This window comes from Pleurodeles waltl, chromosome 3_1, assembly GCF_031143425.1.
Source record: "Pleurodeles waltl isolate 20211129_DDA chromosome 3_1, aPleWal1.hap1.20221129, whole genome shotgun sequence".
In the NCBI taxonomy this organism is placed as follows: Eukaryota; Metazoa; Chordata; class Amphibia; order Caudata; family Salamandridae; genus Pleurodeles; species Pleurodeles waltl.
In genome coordinates, this window is record NC_090440.1 from 1,919,632 (window position 1) to 1,942,724 (window position 23,093).

Here is a 23,093-nt window from a genome sequence, read left to right on the forward strand (position 1 = left end):
CCAACTAGAGACTCCATTTCTAATGAGTCCTCAACTACTATGCTGAATTATTCTCTCTGACCCCTGGAAAGACAAACTGGTTTACCCATTATGTGGACACTGGTGACAGCTTGCCTGTCAAGAACAAGATTTGTAGACAGTCAGGCCATGTCATAGAGAGTATTCAGGCAAAAGTTAAAAAGATGCTGGATTTGGTTGTCATTGAACCCTCTGCGAGCCCCTGGGCTACCCCAGTAGTTTTAGTCCCCAAACCTCACTCCAAAGCAGAGAAAAGGCAAATGAGGTTTTGTGTGGATTACAGTGGCCTCAAGTCTATGACAAAAACTGATGCACACACAATTCCTAGAGCCGATGAACCCTTAGACAGACTAGGGGCAGTCAAATATCTGAGTATCTTTGATCTGACATCTGGGTACTGGCAGATAGGTCTGTCCACAGGAGCAAAAGGGAGGTCAGCATTTTCTACTTCTAGTGGGCATTATGCCCTCTGCACTAAAGAATGCACCTGCCACCTTCCAGTAGTTGCTGAACCAAGGCCGTGCTGGACTTTAATCTTTTAGTGCAGCTTATTTGGATGATACAGCTGTCTATAGTTCCACCTGGCAGGATCACCTGATCTATCTAGGGAAGGTTCTTGAGGCTCTGCAGAAGACAGGCCTCACAATCAAGGTCAGTAAGTGCCAGATAGGACAGGGGAAATTGTTTACTAGGGCCACATGGGTGGTGGAGGCCAAGTGCAGCCCCTCCAACCCAAGGTCCAGACCATTCTGGCTTGGAATTCTCCCACAACCCAGATACAGATCAGGGCATTCTTTGGCTTGACTGGGTACTATAGGAGATTTGTGAAGGATTATGGCACCATAGTTGCCACCCTCACAGAACTAACCTCCAAGAAAATGCCCAAAAAGGTTAACTGGACAGTGAGTTATCAAAAGGCCTTTGACGCTCTAAAGAATGCTATGTGCTCTGCTCTAGTCCTACAAGCACCAGTCTACTCCAAGCAATTCATAGTCCAAACGGATACTTCGGAAATGAGGATAGGAGCGGTCCTTTCCCTGAAAGATTATGATGGCCATGACCAGCCAGTTGCTTTTATACGCAAGAAACTACTTCCTAGGGAACAAAATTGGAGTGCCATAGGGAGGGAAGCCTTTGCTGTGGTTTGGGCCCTGAAAAAGCTGAGACCATACTTGTTGGGCTCCCGCTTCATAGGTCAGACTAACCACAGGCCTCTCAGGTGGCTACAACAGATGAAGGGTGAAAACCCCAAACTGCTTAGGTGGTCCATTTCCCTACATAGAATGAACTTTCAATCAATTAATCAATCAGCGTTTGTTAAGCACAGCTACTCACCCGTGGGGTGTGGGGGGGTGGAGCGTCAATCAATGCGGTGGTTCTTCAAATATCTTTTTCAAACAGCCATGTCTTCAGCTTTTTCATGAAGTTGAGGAGTATAGTCTGTCTGAGGTGGATGGGTAGGGCATTCCAGGCTGTTGTGCCGAGGTAGGAGAAGGAGCATACCCCGGTTCTTGTTTTTCTGATGTGGGATACTTCGGCGAGAGAGAGCTGGGCTGAGCGTACGGTCCTGTGAGGTACGTGGAAGTTGAGTCTCCTGTTCAAGTAGGCTGGTCCGGTTTTGTGGAGGGCTTTGTGTGCATGGATGAGGATCTTGAAGGTGATTCTTTTCTCTATGGGGAGCCGGTGTAGAGTGCGCAGGTGTTTGGAGATGTGACAGTGTTGGGGTAGGCAGAGGACCAGTCTGGGGCGGCGTTCTGTATTTTCTATAGTTTGCGGTGAGCTTCTTGTTGATTCTGGCATAGAGCACGTTGCTGTAGTCCAGTCTGCTGGCAATGAGGGCATGTGTGGCGGTCTTTCGGTGTTCGAGGGGGATCCATTTGAATGCTTGCGGAGGGTGCGGAAGCAGGTGGAAGCAACTGAGTTGACTTGGCGGTCCATGTTGAGTTTGGAGTCCAGGATGATTTTGAGGTTGAGGGCGTGGTTCGTGGGGGTGGGTGGGCTTCCGAGGGTGGAACTTTCAAGTGGAACACAGACTTGGGGCTGCCTATGCCAATGCAGATGGCCTCTCCAGGTTCTTTCTCTTTTGTTTGGGTGGGGGTAGGGTAATGTGATAAAAGGCCTCTTCTTGTCATGGCTAGCCTCCACTTTTTGCCTGATATATGTTGTAGCCTAGAAGTTGATATTCCCCAGGCTCCCTTCTAACCAGTTTCCTGGGCTGGAGCTCTTTCCCTAAACTGCTGTGATGCCTTGGCACAATTGGAGACACCTTTGGCTGCCCTCATAAACCCCTAGTAAATGGTACAATGGTACTTAGGTGCCCAGGGCAGGCGGTACTAAGGATAGGCTCCTGAGGGCAGCAGCACTAATTGTGCCACAAATTGTACCACCCTCTAGGGCCCTGCATCCAGGTCCATTGCAGGCTGAGTTCCCTGATGCAAACTTAAAGTGAAAACCCAACATGGCACACTGCCTGTGTGCCCTGTCCACTCCACACTGCATGCAGTATAGGTAAGTCACTGCTCTGGCAGGCCTTTCAGCCCTAAGGCAGAGTGCAATGTATTGTATATGAGGGCATGGCTGCATGAGCAATATGCCCCCACTGTGTCCTTGACAAACCTGGGACATAGTGAGTGAACAGAGCAGCCATTTTAAAGTGCATGCGCTGGATGTAGGAAAGAGGCCTCTTTCTAGCTTGGTTACCCCCACTTTTTGCCTGTTTGTCAGGGTGTTTGTGTTTACTGGGATCCTGCTAACCAGGACCCCGGTGACTGTGCTGTCTCCTCTATATTCGGTTGCCGGTAACTTTTTATCCCCACAATTGGCATACTGGTCCCCCAATGTAAGTTCCTAGTATATGGTACCTAGGTAACCAGGGCATTGGGGTTCCATGGGATGCCTATGGGCTGCAGCATATATTTTGCCACCCATAGTGAGCCCAAGTAAAGGGTTCTGCCGGACTGCCATTGCAGCCTGAGTGAAAAGGTGCAAGCACCCTTTCACTGCCACTTTTCAATGCACCAGGTCACCTATAGGTCACCCCTATGGCAGGCCTTCTAGCCCAGAGGGCAGGGTGCAAAGTACCTTTGTGTGAGGGCACCCCTGCACTAGCAGAGGTACCCCCACAAACTCCAGGCAAACTTTCCCGGAGTTCGTGAGTGCGGGGCGCCATTTTATGCATGTACTGGACATAGGTCACTACCTATGTCCAGCTACATAGAGGTAACTCCGAACCTGGGCATGTTTGGTATCAAACATGTTCGAATCATACCCCAAAACTGTTGCAAGTATTGGAAGTATGATTCCATGCACAATGGGGGCTCCTTAGAGGACCCCCAGCATTGCTGCCACCAGTCTTACAGGGTTTTCTGGGCAGCCCAGCTGCTGCCACCCCTCAGACAGGTTTATGATCTCTTGCTGCTTGATCTGATCAAGCCCAGGAAGGCAAAACAAAGGATTTCCTTTGGGAGAGGGAAGTAACACCATCTCCCTTTGGAAATAGGTGTGACTGGCTGGGGAGGGGTAGCCTCCCCCAGCCACTGGTTTGCTTTGAAAGGCACATTTGGTGCCCTCCGTTCATAAACCAGTCCACACCGGTTCAGGGGCCCCCAGTCGCTGCTCTGGCACGAAACTGGACAATGGAAAGGGGAGTGACCACTCCCCTGTCCATCACCACCCCAGTAGTGGTGCACAGAACTCCTCCAGAGGGTCCCTGGGTCCTGCCATCTTCTTTCCAAGGTTCGCAGGGAACTCTGGGAGCATCTGAGTAGCCAGGCCAGGCAGGTGATGTCAGAGCGCCCTCCTGATAGGTGCTTACCTGGTTAGGTGACCAATCCCCCTTTCAGGGCTATTTAGGGTTTTCCTGTGGGGTGGGTCCTCAGATTTGGCTTGCAAGATTCCAGCAGGACTCCTCTGCAACCTCTGCTTCGACCTCTGGCCACTGGAACCGCAACTGGACCCCCCAAGGAACCAGCAAATGCTGCTACAACAAAAAAGACTTCTGCAGCTTTGTTTCCACATCTCCTGCCAGCTTTGCAACATTTCCCCAGCCTTGCATGCTCAAAATACTGCAACCCTTCAACCTGCACAAGAAGAAGAAGGAATCTCCCTTGGAGTGAATGAGTCATTTCCCTGCAACTGCAGGCACCTACAGCAAGCAATGACCACCTGCGTGGATCTCCTCTTCATCTTAAGCTGCGTGGATCCAGCATCACAGGTGGTGGTCCGGAGTAGTCCTCTTGGTCCTCTTTGCCAGCTGCCCAACTTTGGTGGAGGTAAGCCTTTGGCTTCCCACGCAGGACAGTACTCCCGTGCACTGCGTCTCTTGCAGCCTCCAAGGCTTGTGTGCATCTCCTCCAAGGGATCTTCAGGCTCTGTGTAGCCCCAGCCCCCAGCACTCCTTCCAGCGATGCACAGCCCTCTGCATTCTTCTCCTGCGGCGTGGGACCCTTCTCCATTAATGCTGCATGGGCTCATGGGCTCCTCTGCGACTCCTGGTTCCTCATCCAGTGGGTCTGTTCTGGGGCTGCCTTTTCTTATGTGGACTCTCTGTGGGTTGAGTCCTCCTGGACCTTGCTGGTCCCCGGCAGCCCCACTTTTGTTTCACCGCAACTTCTGCCTTTGCCAGTGCTTGTTGATGGCTTTCCCATGCCACTGACCGACTGCAACCATCCATCCGGCGAGGGACTTGACTGCATCCTCCAGGAACTCTTCTCCGGCTCCAGGGCTGCATTCTTGAGTTTCTTCGTCCTACCGTCGACCAACTCCTGCATCCACAGCTGGGTGGGTAGTGGCTTCTGCCTCCACTGGACTCTTCTGTGACTTCTGGACTTGGTCCCCTCTCCACAGGTCTTCCTCTTCAGGAATCCACCGCTGGTTTCTTGTAGTCTTGTCTAGGTGTTGCACTTTCTTCTTATTCTTCCTTTTGGGTGGTTTGGGGAAAATATAGTCATTTACTCCTTTGTTCCTGGTCACTAAGGGGCACTGTGGTGCTCACCTTTGGGGTTTTCTAGTACCCCCAGTTCCCTTCTACACATTCCACTTACCTAGGTGGGGTTCCTGTGTTCGCATTCCATTTGTTTAGTATATGGTTTGGGCTCCCCCTAGGGTCACTATTGTCTATTTGCATTTGCACTGTTTTCTATCATTTTCTATGCCTGTTGCTGATAACTAGTGTACATATTCAGTGTGTTACTTACCTCCTGTTGGAGGGGTGCCTCTCTAGTACTTTTTGGTATTGTCACTAAAATAAAGTACCTTTATTTTTGTGACACAGAGTATTTTCTTTCATGTATGTGAGTACTGTGTGACTACAGTGGTATTGCAAGAGCTTTGCACGTCTCCTAGATAAGCCTTGGCTGCTCATCCACAGCTACCTCTAGAGAGTCTGGCTTCTAGACACTGCCTACACTACACTAAGAGGGGCTACCTGGACCTACCTTAAGTACCCACCACACACTAGGCCAGCTTCCTACAATCAATATGAAAGTATTATCTTGGCTTGTATTCCTTAATTTGGGGCATCTTTAGCTGCACGTTTACTTACCCCTTTTCTGAAACTAATGTATTTCACAATGTGTCCCTTTGCCTTACACCTACAGATTACACACACACTCTACATTAAGAGCAGTGCTAGGGATCTCTGGTTCAGAAGAAGGCCACAGACCTGTATGGGCTTAGTTGGTCGAAACATGTTGAGCCCTTAGAAGTAGGAATAATAGCAGCTCCTAAAATCTCCTTGGTTAACTTTTAATCTTATTGGTGGCCCTTGCAATAAAATAAAATAATATGTTGACCATTCAATACTTTTAAATAATATCAGTTAGGATCCCATCTATGGATATCTCTCTTATAAGAGCTCTTTACTCTAGAGGGGACACTTCTCCTGGGGAAGAGTCGCGGGCCCCTAACGGAAGGGGGAGAGTGTGGGAAGTCCCACTCTGTAGAGCATGAGTCTGGAGGAGCACACAGCTACTGAGGAAGAGTTCGTAATAAGCTCACAGCTCTTGAGGTCGAGTAAAGCAGTGGAGCAGCCCAGTGCTTTCCTTTCTGCTGCTGGCACAACAGGGAGAGTAGCAAATGGTCATGGACTTGCTTTGCTGTGATACATTATATTACCTTGAGCGTAACCCCGCCACCTTCAGATTAGAAAAGTGGCTCCACTTTTATTATGGAATCCCAATAAACGGAATAATACCAATTTGACTCAGTTTGTCCCTAGAGCAAGGTGTTACATAACATGCTTTTTATGTTTGATGTTTATTGGTTTCAAGATTGTTGTGACCTTTGCTACTGAGTGTAATAACCATGTGAGTAATAAAGGCATGTTGCCCTTCCAAACAATGCAGTCGCAATCTTTCATACTGGTAACCCCTAAGAATGATTGGTTGTAGCGTAAAGTTCTGTTTTACACAAATGCCCATCTCCGTGTACATCCTACTGGTGTTTATGCTGTACATTAAGGTATGATGTAAAACACTTTGTTCCAGGCTCTGTTGGAGTTTCAGGATGTAGCTGCGTGTTTCTCCGAAGAGGAGTGGAAGCTGTTGTACCACTGGCAGAAGGAGCTGTACAGGACTGTGATGAAGGAAATCTACCAGGCCTTCAGTGCTCTAGGTGAGGACTCAAATGAGTATGAAATGTATGAATTGGGAGCTCTGTCTCCATGCTCCGTGAAATATCTCTCATTTCATGTTTTTAATTTGAGTTAAAGCATTTGTAATCACAAATAATAGTTACTTTCTGTAGTTCCTTCTTCTGTACTGTATATGAATCTCAAAGTATTAATCAGAAAACATAAATGTTTCCAATTGTAAATGTTATAATGCTTATCACAAAGAAGCCTCTTCCATTGACCAAGTAAACCTTTGACTAGCGCTGAGTATTGTCAGGATGTAGATGAACATGTGTTCCCTGGTCAGACCACAGGGGAGAAGATGGAACCATGGTGTCTCCACAGGCAACTGGTACGAGATATTTAGCAACTCTGTCGGGAACGAAGGGAACCAGTCTGTTTCTGTTCTATCTCTTCATCCTGGTGGGCAGGATATAGATTAATGGTTGGGGGCATTGAACGCTTTAGAGATACATCAGCCCTAGGCCTTGTGAATCCGTGTGAATGCTGCCAAATTTGTTGCACAAGGACTTTTTTCAAAATAATTTGCACCTGCAACAATTTTATAATAAGTTGATGTTTGTTGACTTAGCATGTGGCGCCCATTTCAAGAGAGATGTAATTTGCCATAGTATTTTTAATCTCTCATTGCTATATTGCGTCTTACTCATCCCGGTTTGCAACATTCAAGAATATCTCTGCCCCATCAACATGGACGGGGACGAGGAGGTTTGTGCTGGGCTGGGGCGGCGCATGTGTGAGGCTCGCTTACCTTTCCTGCTGGGCTCGAAGTTCGGCGGGCCTCTGTCGTGAGATCAACAGCCTGTCAGGATTTAAGGTATTCCCAACAGCTCTTGGTCCCACTGGCGTCTCTCCTGCATGGTGGGATTTTGGATGCGGGCATTTCTTTCAGTGCCCCTCTGTAACCAGGGCGAGGTGGGAATGTGTCAGCTTTACGCATGTGTGACGATCGTAAGTTCATGCAGGTGGGTTGACCTCTGGGCATGTCTGTGTGCGTAAGAGATTCCCCAGGGACATCTTTGCGATGTGGGGGATTCCTTATGGTGTGCATGTGCATCCTTTCTTTTTCAGTATGTGCCTTTTCGTGTATTTAGGAGCCCGGTTGGAGTATGGCCATAAGTGTTGTATTTCTGCATCCTTGGGTTATTTTGGCTGATCATGGGCAAACCCCTTGACAAGCGGAAGCATGCCCCCCCTCCACCCCACGCCCCTGCATCTGCTTGTTCTTCAGACAGTTCTCCTGTTCCCAAGCACAGAAGGAAGCAGGAGTGGCTGTGTGAGGGGGACATTAAAAGAATTGTGCTGGAGATTTTAGCTGACTTTAAGGGAATGTTTCCTCTTCCTACTCAGCCCAGTCAAGGTGCGCAGGAGGTATCCTTGTCTGAGGTGTCTGATTCTTCTGATGAAGCTCTGTTACCCTCTGACTTCAAGGGGAAATATTTTGTAAAGGACATGCGTTAGGACTTCTTAACCTATATTAGGGATAAAATGGGTTTCCTGCCACTTGACAAGCCTGGTCCCTCTGATAAGTCAGTTCTGAGGCAATTCCAGAAGCCATCCATTGCTGGCCTTCCTCTCCATCAGTTTGTGAAGGACATTATCAAGCTAGAATGGAAAGACCCGGATAAGATCATAATGCCTAGATTTATGGCCAAGTTGTATCCTTCGGAGGGTATGGACTCGAGTTACGGGATAATGTCCACATGGATTCTGTGGTGGCCAGCCTCATTGCCCTTCTATGGCGGAGGATAACATTTTGAGAGATCCTGCAGATAAAACTGTAGATTCTGCCAAAAAGTTTTTTTCTGGATCTCTTGTGGCTATGAGGGCCAGAATTTATGGGGCATGTACTGTGCAGTCCTTGATCACCAACTTCACAGCCCTATTTTCTGCTACTCGACAAGGTGCTGATTGCCTCCCTTGGCTGGAAGGCCAGGAGCGGCAAGTTGAATTCCTTTCTGACATTTCCTGATGTGGTGAGATCAGCATTAGCAGGGGATGCCTCAATTGCTGCACAGCGGAACCTCTATTTAAAGGGTTGGAACACTTAAGATGCCATTTGAACATTTTTGTCTTTTTGGAGTTGGCCTGGAAGATAGCCTGCATCAAATCTTCGAGGGAAGGAAGCACTCATCTTCTTCCCAGTGTCATTCTTCAAAAAGGGTGTATTCTTCTTCAAGGTACAAATCCTTGTTTCTGCAATCTTCATGTTGTGGGAGCAGAATTCAGTTCAATTAGCCAGCTTTCAACCCAGGTCTTCCTTCAGCTCCTTTAAGAAACGTGAACCAGACCCGAACTCTAAGAAGCAGCACGCCTGACTATTCCGAGATGGAGCCCTCTGTGTTACAGGTCGGGTGCAGGATTCAGTGGTTTACTTCTCAGTGGCACCTCTTGACCTTGGGTCAGTGGTATCTGCAGGTGATATCCAGAGATTATATGATAGACTTCCAGTCTCTGCCAGTGGCTGTGTTGATCATTCCTACTCTGTTGCATCGAGACCCAGTCAGGAGGAAGGCATTGTTGGAGGGAATTTTATTCCTTCAGAAGAAGGGTGCTATTGTTCTTGTCCCGCAAGAAGAGTGGGGTCAAGGCATCTATTCTATTGTCTTCCTGGTTCCAAAGCCGTCAGGGGATTTCACCTTGGTCATCGATCTCTTTCATTCCAGATATAAAGTTCAAGATGGAAACCCTTCAAAGTATTATCCCTTTGATTACGCTCAACCACTTTCTGGTGCCTAATGCCACATTCCAGTTACTGCCAAACATCACCAATTACTGAGGTTTCCAATGGGGAGCCCCTTGGCAGTGCATAGACCTCCCTTCCAGCTTGAAATCAGCTTAGAGGGCCTTTACCAAAATGATGGCTCCAGTGGTGGTGCACCTACATCTTCCCTTAACAACTGGCTCCTTCATGCTCCAAGTGTGGACCTGCTCGGTCAATGGTTCTCTCCAGTTTGGGCCTTCTCCTCAATCTTACGAAGTGCCAGTTGTCCCCCTCGAAGGATCTCGTCTTCACTGGGGCACATTTCAGGACGGGTTTTCCTGCCCAAGAAGAGGATCCTGCGTTTGCAGGCAGCAGTGCAAGATTTGATGTCTATGGTTCACGCCCCACCGAGAGTTTGGTTCAGTGAGTACGACTTCACCTCCACCCTCTTCTGTGGCATCTGAACAGCCATTGGTCAGCGGCACATCATTCCTTGGACACCTTAATTCCTCTGTCTCAGGCTGTCCGGCACAGTGTTCTTTGGTGGTTCGACATGGGGAATCTTTCCAAAGGGGTCCAGATGCATCTGGATCCTCCTATTGTCCAGACCAGGGATCCCTGCAAGAAGGGCTGGTGTATTACTCTTCTGGACAGGTCCTGACAGTGCAAGCCGTCCCTCCCGGAATGGCACAGGTCTTCAAATTTGACAGAATTAATGGCTATATTCAGAGCACTAAAAGTTTTCCATCTTCTGCTGTTTAAGAAAAATGTGCTAATAAAGACAGACAACACAGTGGCCGTCTCCTACATAAATCATCAAGGGAGCACTCACTCATCCTCCCTCAACATAATTGCAACACAGTTGGGCTCTTAGGCAGAGACCAACTTGTTGCATCTCTCAGCAGTCCACATCAGGGGTTCCGACAATGTGAAGGCCGATTTCCTCTGCAGAAAACTCCCGACGTCACAAGAGCTGACCTCCCGTCCAGGCCAGTCTTTCGGGCAATATGCAAGCCGTTCGGCAAGCCTTATCTAGACCTCTTTGCAACCAAGGAGAATGCTCAACTGCACAGGTTTTGCTTCCCGTTCCTGGACCAAGATGCTTGGGGAGTGAACGCTTTGGTGATGAAGTGGCCCGAATGTTTTCTTTATGCATTCCCTCTTTTTACAATAGTTCGGAGGGTTCTTTCCAAGTTCCAGCAGAAGAAAGGGGACTTGATACTGGTGGTCCCTTACTGGCCACGGAGATCCTGGTTTCCACTCCTCTAGTCCCTGGCTCTCCTTCCTCCTTGGGTACTTCCGAAATCCCCCTCTTCCCTCAGACCTTCGACTGGCCTTCCAGCTCCAATTTGCTCTATTGGTTTGGAGGTTGAGAAGTCTAATCTAGCACAAGGCCTTTCTCCTGCTTTAGTGATGGTGATTCAATACTCTAGGAGACCTTCCACTTTGAAATCCTGTTCAGAACACTGGAAGTCCTGTGACACATAGTGCTCTGCTCGTTCTTTTTCTCCACCCACCTGTAGTTTGTCTACTGTTCTGCACTTTCTTCTGGATGGGTTTCACTTGAATCTTTTTCTTTCCATCTTGAAGACTCAGTGGTTTTCTATAAAGGCTTAAGGTTCTTTTCTGAACCTTCTTCTGGGGTGCAGTCTCTGATTTCTAAACTTTCCAGGAGTTTTTCTGTGGTGAGGCCACCAACAACTCCACTTTCTACTGCCTGGGATCTTCGGGCTATCTTCCGGGCTTTGCAGGTTCCATTCCTTTAAGCCTCTGGATTCGGTAGACTTTATGTTTCTCTCCAATAAGATGCTTTTTCTGGTGGCAATCCCATCGGCAAGGAGAATTGGGAAGTTGGGTGCCTTAAAATTCTGTCCTCCCTTTTCTTTGGTGTCTGGATGATGGTTTTGTGTTGAAACCTGATCATGCCTTTGTTCCCAAGGTTAATTGCATTTTTCGTAGGTACAGGAAATGATTCTCCCTTCTTTCTTTCCCTCTCCCTCCTCCCCGGAGGATCATATATTGAATACGTTTGATGCTAAAAGAGCTCTTTTGGTTTATGTCTGTAGGTCTCAGCATTTCAGGAAAACTGACTCCTTGTGTGTAACCTTTGGACAGTCGAGGAGAGGCAGGAAGGTGACCTCTATTACTTTGGTGGATTAAGTCAATAATATCACTGGCCCTGCAAGCCACGGCAGGGGATCTTCAGGTTCAGGGAAGGTGCACAAGGGGTACTGCCACCTCCTGGTCGGAGGTCCAAGGTCTTTCTATACAGGAGATCTGTATGGCAGCCACTTTTGTTAAGCATTATCACCTGAATATTGTTTCTGGTTTGCAGCTGAGCTTGGGTGAAGGAGTTTTGAACTTTGCACTATGATTTCTTCTTTCTGTGTTATGTGTTTTCTGGTATTTGCATTTATTAAAGCGATGGTATTGCATTGATACAGTGTTTCCTTCCATTAGTTTGTCAAAGGACTTACACCTCTGGTATTCTTCATGGGTAATGACTGAGATGAGGACGAGGGGTGTAGGGGTAATGCCCAGGTACATACCGGTAATATTTATTACCCTTAGTCCATCTGTTCTCGTCACAGTTCTTACACCCCACCCACTCTCCCTCCTATCAGTCCTTTGATGAGGGCTTGGATACATACAGGAGGAGCCAGGAGTGCCAGCCCCCTTCATGGCGCCCAGGTTGGGGGGTGTGGGGCTGGCGTTCTAGAATCCTCCTGTTTCGAGGTGACATTACCTCATGTTTTAATGACTGTAACGAGGACGAGATGTCCTAAGGGTAATGAAGATGACCGGTAAGTAATGGGAGCATCATTGATTGGGGTGATTGAGACACAGAGAGAATTCCAAACTGAGAGAAGAACCCATAACCCAGTATAGGAACGCATTGACAACTGGGAAGGGACTTGGCAAAGGCTTGGTGCACGGATGCTGTAGTTTTGATAAACAAACGCCTGACCTGTGAAAGCAGACTGTGTTAGATCTACCTTTCCCCGCTTCTACCTTGTTTGTGTTAGATCTACCTTTCCCCGCTTCTTCCTTGTTTGTGTTCGATCTACCTTTCCCCGCTTCTTCCTTGTTTGTGTTAGGTCTACCTTTACCCCGCTTCTTCCTTGTTTGTGTTCGATCTACCTTTACCCCGCTTCTCCCTAGTTTGTGTTACGTCTACCTTTACCCTGCTTCTCCCTTGTTTGTGTTCAATCTACCTTTACCCCTCTTCTCCCTTGTTTGTGTTGGGTCTATCTTTACCCGCTTCTCCCTTGTTTGCGTTGGGTCTACCTTAACCCTGCTTCTCCCTTGTTTGTGTTAGATCTATCTTTACCCGCTTCTCCCTTGTTTGTGTTATATCTACCTTTACACCACTTCTCCCTTGTTTGTGTTAGATCTACCTTTACCCCGCTTCTCCCTTGTTTGTGTTAGATCTACCTTTACCCCGCTTCTCCTTTGTTTGTGTTTAGATCTACCTTTACCCCACTTCTCCCTTGTTTGTGTTAGATCTACCTTTACCCCGCTTCTCCTTTGTTTGTGTTATATCTACCTTTACCCTGCTTCTCCCTTATTTGTGTTAGATCTACCTTTACTCCGCTTCTCCCTTGTCTGTGTTAGATCTACCCCGCTTCTCCCTTATTTGTGTTACAGCTACCTATACCCCGCTTCTCCCTTATTTGTGTTAGATCTACCTTTACTCCACTTCTCCCTTGTCTGTGTTAGATCTACCCCGCTTCTCCCTTATTTGTGTTACAGCTACCTATACCCCGCTTCTCCCTTATTTGTGTTAGATCTACCTTTACTCTGCTTCTCCCTTGTCTGTGTTAGATCTACCCCGCTTCTCCCTTATTTGTGTTACAGCTACCTATACCCCGCTTCTCCCTTGTTTGCATTAGATCCACCTTTACCCCGCTTCTCCATTGTTTGTGTTACAGCTACCTTTACCACGCTTCTCCCTTGTTTGTGTTAGATCTGCCTTTACCCCGCTTCTCCAATGTCTGTGTTAGATCTATCTTTACCCCGCTTCTCCCTTGTTTGTGTTAGATCTACCTTTACCACGCTTCTCCCTTGTTTGTGTTAGATCTACCTTTACCACGCTTCTCCCTTGTTTGTGTTAGATCTGCCTTTACCCCGCTTCTCCAATGTCTGTGTTAGAGCTATCTTTACCACGCTTCTCCCTTGTTTGTGTTAGATCTACCTTTACCACGCTTCTCCCTTGTTTGTGTTAGATCTGCCTTTACCCCGCTTCTCCAATGTCTGTGTTAGATCTACCTATACCCCGCTTCTCCCTTGTTTGTGTTAGATCTACCTTTACTCTGCTTCTCCCTTGTCTGTGTTAGATCTACCCCGCTTCTCCCTTATTTGTGTTACAGCTACCTATACCCCGCTTCTCCCTTGTTTGCATTAGATCCACCTTTACCCCGCTTCTCCATTGTTTGTGTTACAGCTACCTTTACCACGCTTCTCCCTTGTTTGTGTTAGATCTGCCTTTACCCCGCTTCTCCAATGTCTGTGTTAGATCTATCTTTACCCCGCTTCTCCCTTGTTTGTGTTAGATCTATCTTTACCCCGCTTCTCCCTTGTTTGTGTTAGATCTACCTTTACAACGCTTCTCCATTGTTTGTGTTAGATCTACCTTTACCACGCTTCTCCCTTGTTTGTGTTAGATCTGCCTTTACCCCGCTTCTCCAATGTCTGTGTTAGATCTATCTTTACCCCGCTTCTCCCTTGTTTGTGTTAGATCTACCTTTACCACGCTTCTCCCTTGTTGGTGTTAGATCTGCCTTTAACCCGCTTCTCCAATGTCTGTGTTAGATCTATCTTTACCCCGCTTCTCCCTTGTTTGTGTTAGATCTACCTTTACAACGCTTCTCCCTTGTCTGTGTTAGATCTACCCCGCTTCTCCCTTATTTGTGTTACAGCTACCTATACCCGCTTCTCCCTTGTTTGTATTAGATCCACCTTTACCCCGCTTCTCCATTGTTTGTGTTACAGCTACCTTTACCACGCTTCTCCCTTGTTTGTGTTAGATCTGCCTTTACCCCGCTTCTCCAATGTCTGTGTTAGATCTATCTTTACCCCGCTTCTCCCTTGTTTGTGTTAGATCTACCTTTACCACGCTTCTCCCTTGTTTGTGTTAGATCTACCTTTACCACGCTTCTCCCTTGTTTGTGTTAGATCTGCCTTTACCCCGCTTCTCCAATGTCTGTGTTAGAGCTATCTTTACCACGCTTCTCCCTTGTTTGTGTTAGATCTACCTTTACCACGCTTCTCCCTTGTTTGTGTTAGATCTGCCTTTACCCCGCTTCTCCAATGTCTGTGTTAGATCTATCTTTACCCCGCTTCTCCCTTGTTTGTGTTAGAGCTACCTTTACTCTGCTTCTCCCTTGTCTGTGTTAGATCTACCCCGCTTCTCCCTTATTTGTGTTACAGCTACCTATACCCGCTTCTCCCTTGTTTGTATTAGATCCACCTTTACCCCGCTTCTCCATTGTTTGTGTTACAGCTACCTTTACCTCGCTTCTCCCTTGTTTGTGTTAGATCTGCCTTTACCCCGCTTCTCCAATGTCTGTGTTAGATCTATCTTTACCCCGCTTCTCCCTTGTTTGTGTTAGATCTACCTTTACAACGCTTCTCCCTTGTTTGTGTTAGATCTACCTTTACAACGCTTCTCCCTTGTTTGTGTTAGATCTACCTTTACTCCGCTTCTCCCTTGTCTGTGTTAGATCTACCCCGCTTCTCCCTTATTTGTGTTACAGCTACCTATACCCCGCTTCTCCCTTATTTGTGTTAGATCTACCTTTACTCCGCTTTCCCTTGTCTGTGTTAGATCTACCCCGCTTCTCCCTTATTTGTGTTACAGCTACCTATACCCCGCTTCTCCCTTATTTGTGTTAGATCTACCTTTACCCCGCTTCTCCCTTGTTTGTGTTAGATCTACCTTTACCCCGCTTCTCCAATGTCTGTGTTAGATCTATCTTTACCCCGCTTCTCCCTTGTTTGTGTTAGATCTACCTTTACCACGCTTCTCCCTTGTTTGTGTTAGATCCACCTTTACCCCGCTTCTCCATTGTTTGTGTTACAGCTACCTTTACCACGCTTCTCCCTTGTTTGTGTTAGATCTGCCTTTACCCCGCTTCTCCAATGTCTGTGTTAGATCTATCTTTACCCCGCTTCTCCCTTGTTTGTGTTAGATCTACCTTTACCACGCTTCTCCCTTGTTTGTGTTAGATCTACCTTTACCACGCTTCTCCCTTGTTTGTGTTAGATCTGCCTTTACCCCGCTTCTCCAATGTCTGTGTTAGAGCTATCTTTACCACGCTTCTCCCTTGTTTGTGTTAGATCTACCTTTACCACGCTTCTCCCTTGTTTGTGTTAGATCTGCCTTTACCCCGCTTCTCCAATGTCTGTGTTAGATCTATCTTTACCCCGCTTCTCCCTTGTTTGTGTTAGATCTACCTTTACTCCGCTTCTCCCTTGTCTGTGTTAGATCTACCCCGCTTCTCCCTTGTTTGTGTTACAGCTACCTATACCCCGCTTCTCCCTTGTTTGTATTAGATCCACCTTTACCCCGCTTCTCCATTGTTTGTGTTACAGCTACCTTTACCTCGCTTCTCCCTTGTTTGTGTTAGATCTGCCTTTACCCCGCTTCTCCAATGTCTGTGTTAGAGCTATCTTTACCCCGCTTCTCCCTTGTTTGTGTTAGATCTACCTTTACCACGCTTCTCCCTTGTTTGTGTTAGATCTATCTTTACCCCGCTTCTCCCTTGTTTGTGTTAGATCTACCTTTACAACGCTTCTCCCTTGTTTGTGTTAGATCTACCTTTACCACGCTTCTCCCTTGTTTGTGTTAGATCTACCTTTACCACACTTCTCCCTTGTTGGTGTTAGATCTATCTTTACCCCGCTTCTCCCTTGTTTGTGTTAGATCTATCTTTACCCCGCTTCTCCCTTGTTTGTGTTAGATCTACCTTTACCTCGCTTCTCCCTTGTTTGTGTTAGATCCACCTTTACTCCACTTCTCCCTTGTCTGTGTTAGATCTACCCCGCTTCTCCCTTATTTGTGTTACAGCTACCTATACCCCGCTTCTCCCTTATTTGTGTTAGATCTACCTTTACTCTGCTTCTCCCTTGTCTGTGTTAGATCTACCCCGCTTCTCCCTTATTTGTGTTACAGCTACCTATACCCCGCTTCTCCCTTGTTTGCATTAGATCCACCTTTACCCCGCTTCTCCATTGTTTGTGTTACAGCTACCTTTACCACGCTTCTCCCTTGTTTGTGTTAGATCTGCCTTTACCCCGCTTCTCCAATGTCTGTGTTAGATCTATCTTTACCCCGCTTCTCCCTTGTTTGTGTTAGATCTACCTTTACCACGCTTCTCCCTTGTTTGTGTTAGATCTACCTTTACCACGCTTCTCCCTTGTTTGTGTTAGATCTGCCTTTACCCCGCTTCTCCAATGTCTGTGTTAGAGCTATCTTTACCACGCTTCTCCCTTGTTTGTGTTAGATCTACCTTTACCACGCTTCTCCCTTGTTTGTGTTAGATCTGCCTTTACCCCGCTTCTCCAATGTCTGTGTTAGATCTACCTATACCCCGCTTCTCCCTTGTTTGTGTTAGATCTACCTTTACTCTGCTTCTCCCTTGTCTGTGTTAGATCTACCCCGCTTCTCCCTTATTTGTGTTACAGCTACCTATACCCCGCTTCTCCCTTGTTTGCATTAGATCCACCTTTACCCCGCTTCTCCATTGTTTGTGTTACAGCTACCTTTACCACGCTTCTCCCTTGTTTGTGTTAGATCTGCCTTTACCCCGCTTCTCCAATGTCTGTGTTAGATCTATCTTTACCCCGCTTCTCCCTTGTTTGTGTTAGATCTATCTTTACCCCGCTTCTCCCTTGTTTGTGTTAGATCTACCTTTACAACGCTTCTCCATTGTTTGTGTTAGATCTACCTTTACCACGCTTCTCCCTTGTTTGTGTTAGATCTGCCTTTACCCCGCTTCTCCAATGTCTGTGTTAGATCTATCTTTACCCCGCTTCTCCCTTGTTTGTGTTAGATCTACCTTTACCACGCTTCTCCCTTGTTGGTGTTAGATCTGCCTTTAACCCGCTTCTCCAATGTCTGTGTTAGATCTATCTTTACCCCGCTTCTCCCTTGTTTGTGTTAGATCTACCTTTACAACGCTTCTCCCTTGTCTGTGTTAGATCTACCACGCTTCTCACTTATTTGTGTTACAGCTACCTATACCCGCTTCTCCCTTGTTTGTATTAGATCCACCTTTACCCCGCTTCTCCATTGTTTGTGTTACAGCTACCTTTACCACGCTTCTCCCTTGTTTGTGTTAGATCTGCCTTTACCCCGCTTCTCCAATGTCTGTGTTAGATCTATCTTTACCCCGCTTCTCCCTTGTTTGTGTTAGATCTACCTTTACCACGCTTCTCCCTTGTTTGTGTTAGATCTACCTTTACCACGCTTCTCCCTTGTTTGTGTTAGATCTGCCTTTACCCCGCTTCTCCAATGTCTGTGTTAGAGCTATCTTTACCACGCTTCTCCCTTGTTTGTGTTAGATCTACCTTTACCACGCTTCTCCCTTGTTTGTGTTAGATCTGCCTTTACCCCGCTTCTCCAATGTCTGTGTTAGATCTATCTTTACCCCGCTTCTCCCTTGTTTGTGTTAGATCTACCTTTACTCCGCTTCTCCCTTGTCTGTGTTAGATCTACCCCGCTTCTCCCTTATTTGTGTTACAGCTACCTATACCCGCTTCTCCCTTGTTTGTATTAGATCCACCTTTACCCCGCTTCTCCATTGTTTGTGTTACAGCTACCTTTACCTCGCTTCTCCCTTGTTTGTGTTAGATCTGCCTTTACCCCGCTTCTCCAATGTCTGTGTTAGATCTATCTTTACCCCGCTTCTCCCTTGTTTGTGTTAGATCTACCTTTACAACGCTTCTCCCTTGTTTGTGTTAGATCTACCTTTACAACGCTTCTCCCTTGTTTGTGTTAGATCTACCTTTACTCCGCTTCTCCCTTGTCTGTGTTAGATCTACCCCGCTTCTCCCTTATTTGTGTTACAGCTACCTATACCCCGCTTCTCCCTTATTTGTGTTAGATCTACCTTTACTCCGCTTTCCCTTGTCTGTGTTAGATCTACCCCGCTTCTCCCTTATTTGTGTTACAGCTACCTATACCCCGCTTCTCCCTTATTTGTGTTAGATCTACCTTTACCCCGCTTCTCCCTTGTTTGTGTTAGATCTACCTTTACCCCGCTTCTCCAATGTCTGTGTTAGATCTATCTTTACCCCGCTTCTCCCTTGTTTGTGTTAGATCTACCTTTACCACGCTTCTCCCTTGTTTGTGTTAGATCCACCTTTACCCCGCTTCTCCATTGTTTGTGTTACAGCTACCTTTACCACGCTTCTCCCTTGTTTGTGTTAGATCTGCCTTTACCCCGCTTCTCCAATGTCTGTGTTAGATCTATCTTTACCCCGCTTCTCCCTTGTTTGTGTTAGATCTACCTTTACCACGCTTCTCCCTTGTTTGTGTTAGATCTACCTTTACCACGCTTCTCCCTTGTTTGTGTTAGATCTGCCTTTACCCCGCTTCTCCAATGTCTGTGTTAGAGCTATCTTTACCACGCTTCTCCCTTGTTTGTGTTAGATCTACCTTTACCACGCTTCTCCCTTGTTTGTGTTACAGCTACCTATACCCCGCTTCTCCCTTGTTTGCATTAGACCCACCTTTACCCCGCTTCTCCATTGTTTGTGTTACAGCTACCTTTACCACGCTTCTCCCTTGTTTGTGTTAGATCTGCCTTTACCCCGCTTCTCCAATGTCTGTGTTAGATCTATCTTTACCCCGCTTCTCCCTTGTTTGTGTTAGATCTATCTTTACCCCGCTTCTCCCTTGTTTGTGTTAGATCTACCTTTACAACGCTTCTCCATTGTTTGTGTTAGATCTACCTTTACCACGCTTCTCCCTTGTTTGTGTTAGATCTGCCTTTACCCCGCTTCTCCAATGTCTGTGTTAGATCTATCTTTACCCCGCTTCTCCCTTGTTTGTGTTAGATCTACCTTTACCACGCTTCTCCCTTGTTGGTGTTAGATCTGCCTTTAACCCGCTTCTCCAATGTCTGTGTTAGATCTATCTTTACCCCGCTTCTCCCTTGTTTGTGTTAGATCTACCTTTACAACGCTTCTCCCTTGTCTGTGTTAGATCTACCCCGCTTCTCCCTTATTTGTGTTACAGCTACCTATACCCGCTTCTCCCTTGTTTGTATTAGATCCACCTTTACCCCGCTTCTCCATTGTTTGTGTTACAGCTACCTTTACCACGCTTCTCCCTTGTTTGTGTTAGATCTGCCTTTACCCCGCTTCTCCAATGTCTGTGTTAGATCTATCTTTACCCCGCTTCTCCCTTGTTTGTGTTAGATCTACCTTTACCACGCTTCTCCCTTGTTTGTGTTAGATCTACCTTTACCACGCTTCTCCCTTGTTTGTGTTAGATCTGCCTTTACCCCGCTTCTCCAATGTCTGTGTTAGAGCTATCTTTACCACGCTTCTCCCTTGTTTGTGTTAGATCTACCTTTACCACGCTTCTCCCTTGTTTGTGTTAGATCTGCCTTTACCCCGCTTCTCCAATGTCTGTGTTAGATCTATCTTTACCCCGCTTCTCCCTTGTTTGTGTTAGATCTACCTTTACTCCGCTTCTCCCTTGTCTGTGTTAGATCTACCCCGCTTCTCCCTTATTTGTGTTACAGCTACCTATACCCGCTTCTCCCTTGTTTGTATTAGATCCACCTTTACCCCGCTTCTCCATTGTTTGTGTTACAGCTACCTTTACCTCGCTTCTCCCTTGTTTGTGTTAGATCTGCCTTTACCCCGCTTCTCCAATGTCTGTGTTAGATCTATCTTTACCCCGCTTCTCCCTTGTTTGTGTTAGATCTACCTTTACAACGCTTCTCCCTTGTTTGTGTTAGATCTACCTTTACAACGCTTCTCCCTTGTTTGTGTTAGATCTACCTTTACTCCGCTTCTCCCTTGTCTGTGTTAGATCTACCCCGCTTCTCCCTTATTTGTGTTACAGCTACCTATACCCCGCTTCTCCCTTATTTGTGTTAGATCTACCTTTACTCCGCTTTCCCTTGTCTGTGTTAGATCTACCCCGCTTCTCCCTTATTTGTGTTACAGCTACCTATACCCCGCTTCTCCCTTATTTGTGTTAGATCTACCTTTACCCCGCTTCTCCCTTGTTTGTGTTAGATCTACCTTTACCCCGCTTCTCCAATGTCTGTGTTAGATCTATCTTTACCCCGCTTCTCCCTTGTTTGTGTTAGATCTACCTTTACCACGCTTCTCCCTTGTTTGTGTTAGATCCACCTTTACCCCGCTTCTCCATTGTTTGTGTTACAGCTACCTTTACCACGCTTCTCCCTTGTTTGTGTTAGATCTGCCTTTACCCCGCTTCTCCAATGTCTGTGTTAGATCTATCTTTACCCCGCTTCTCCCTTGTTTGTGTTAGATCTACCTTTACCACGCTTCTCCCTTGTTTGTGTTAGATCTACCTTTACCACGCTTCTCCCTTGTTTGTGTTAGATCTGCCTTTACCCCGCTTCTCCAATGTCTGTGTTAGAGCTATCTTTACCACGCTTCTCCCTTGTTTGTGTTAGATCTACCTTTACCACGCTTCTCCCTTGTTTGTGTTAGATCTGCCTTTACCCCGCTTCTCCAATGTCTGTGTTAGATCTATCTTTACCCCGCTTCTCCCTTGTTTGTGTTAGATCTACCTTTACTCCGCTTCTCCCTTGTCTGTGTTAGATCTACCCCGCTTCTCCCTTGTTTGTGTTACAGCTACCTATACCCCGCTTCTCCCTTGTTTGTATTAGATCCACCTTTACCCCGCTTCTCCATTGTTTGTGTTACAGCTACCTTTACCTCGCTTCTCCCTTGTTTGTGTTAGATCTGCCTTTACCCCGCTTCTCCAATGTCTGTGTTAGAGCTATCTTTACCCCGCTTCTCCCTTGTTTGTGTTAGATCTACCTTTACCACGCTTCTCCCTTGTTTGTGTTAGATCTATCTTTACCCCGCTTCTCCCTTGTTTGTGTTAGATCTACCTTTACAACGCTTCTCCCTTGTTTGTGTTAGATCTACCTTTACCACGCTTCTCCCTTGTTTGTGTTAGATCTACCTTTACCACACTTCTCCCTTGTTGGTGTTAGATCTATCTTTACCCCGCTTCTCCCTTGTTTGTGTTAGATCTATCTTTACCCCGCTTCTCCCTTGTTTGTGTTAGATCTACCTTTACCTCGCTTCTCCCTTGTTTGTGTTAGATCCACCTTTACCTCGCTTCTCCCTTGTTTGTGTTAGATCTGCCTTTACCCCGCTTCTCCAATGTCTGTGTTAGATCTATCTTTACCCCGCTTCTCCCTTGTTTGTGTTAGATCTACCTTTACCACGCTTCTCCCTTGTTTGTGTTAGGTCTACTTTTACCACGCTTCTCCCTTGTTTGTGTTAGATCTACCTTTACCACGCTTCTCCCTTGTTTGTGTTAGATCTACCTTTACCACGCTTCTCCCTTGTTTGTGTTAGATCTACCTTTACTCCACTTCTCCCTTGTTTGTGTTAGATCTACCTTCACCACGCTTCTCTCTTGTTTGTGTTAGATCTACCTTTACTCCACTTCTCCCTTGTTTGTGTTAGATCTACCTTTACCACGCTTCTCCAATGTCTGTGTTAGAGCTATCTTTACCACGCTTCTCCCTTGTTTGTGTTAGATCTACCTTTACCACGCTTCTCCCTTGTTTGTGTTAGGTCTACTTTTACCACGCTTCTCCCTTGTTTGTGTTAGATCTACCTTTACCACGCTTCTCCCTTGTTTGTGTTAGATCTACCTTTACCACGCTTCTCCCTTGTTTGTGTTAGATCTACCTTTACCACGCTTCTCCCTTGTTTGTGTTAGATCTACCTTTACTCCACTTCTCCCTTGTTGGTGTTAGATCTGCCTTTACCCCGCTTCTCCAATGTCTGTGTTAGAGCTATCTTTACCACGCTTCTCCCTTGTTTGTGTTAGGTCTACCTTTACTCCGCTTCTCCCTTGTCTGTGTTAGATCTACCCCGCTTCTCCCTTATTTGTGTTACAGCTACCTATACCCCGCTTCTCCCTTGTTTGTATTAGATCCACCTTTACCCCGCTTCTCCATTGTTTGTGTTAGATCTATCTTTACCCCGCTTCTCCCTTGTTTGTGTTAGATCTACCTTTACCACGCTTCTCCAATGTCTGTGTTAGATCTACCTTTACCACACTTCTCCCTTGTTTGTGTTAGATCTGCCTTTACCCCGCTTCTCCAATGTCTGTGTTAGATCTATCTTTACCCCGCTTCTCCCTTGTTTGTGTTAAGTCTACTTTTACCCCGTTTCTCCCTCTTGATCTTTCTGTTTGATACTCTGTGACTGCGGCGAGGGGCAGTCTCTCATCTGACAATCTCTTTGCATTCTCTATGCCACTGGGATTTTCATTTTTACTGTGTTTGCTGCGTCTCTTCTCACAATAGGTCCTCTGATTGCCACATCTATCTTCTCGTTAAGACCAAAAGACGCAGAAGAGCTGTGCTCTGACGACATTTGTGACTTTGAGAGCGGGGCTACCGTTAGCCCTCCCTCTGGTAAGTTGGACACTTTATCTTCTCTGATCTTAAAGTAATGGGCAAGACTTTTCCTGTTCACTGCTATGTTTTGGAGGCAATGTCC

The 23,093-nt window shown here is 46.6% G+C and overlaps 1 protein-coding gene across 1 annotated transcript in view; it reads left to right on the forward strand.

The window, feature by feature from the left end:
- The window catches only part of LOC138285943 (zinc finger protein Xfin-like), a 664,541-nt gene that overhangs the window by 625,222 nt on the left and 16,226 nt on the right, over positions 1 to 23,093 (forward strand). The window contains exons 22-23 of the mRNA XM_069226463.1: positions 6,504 to 6,630; positions 22,898 to 23,008. Coding sequence (XP_069082564.1) covers positions 6,504 to 6,630; positions 22,898 to 23,008 — 238 coding nt within the window. The remainder of the gene's footprint in view (positions 1 to 6,503; positions 6,631 to 22,897; positions 23,009 to 23,093) is intronic.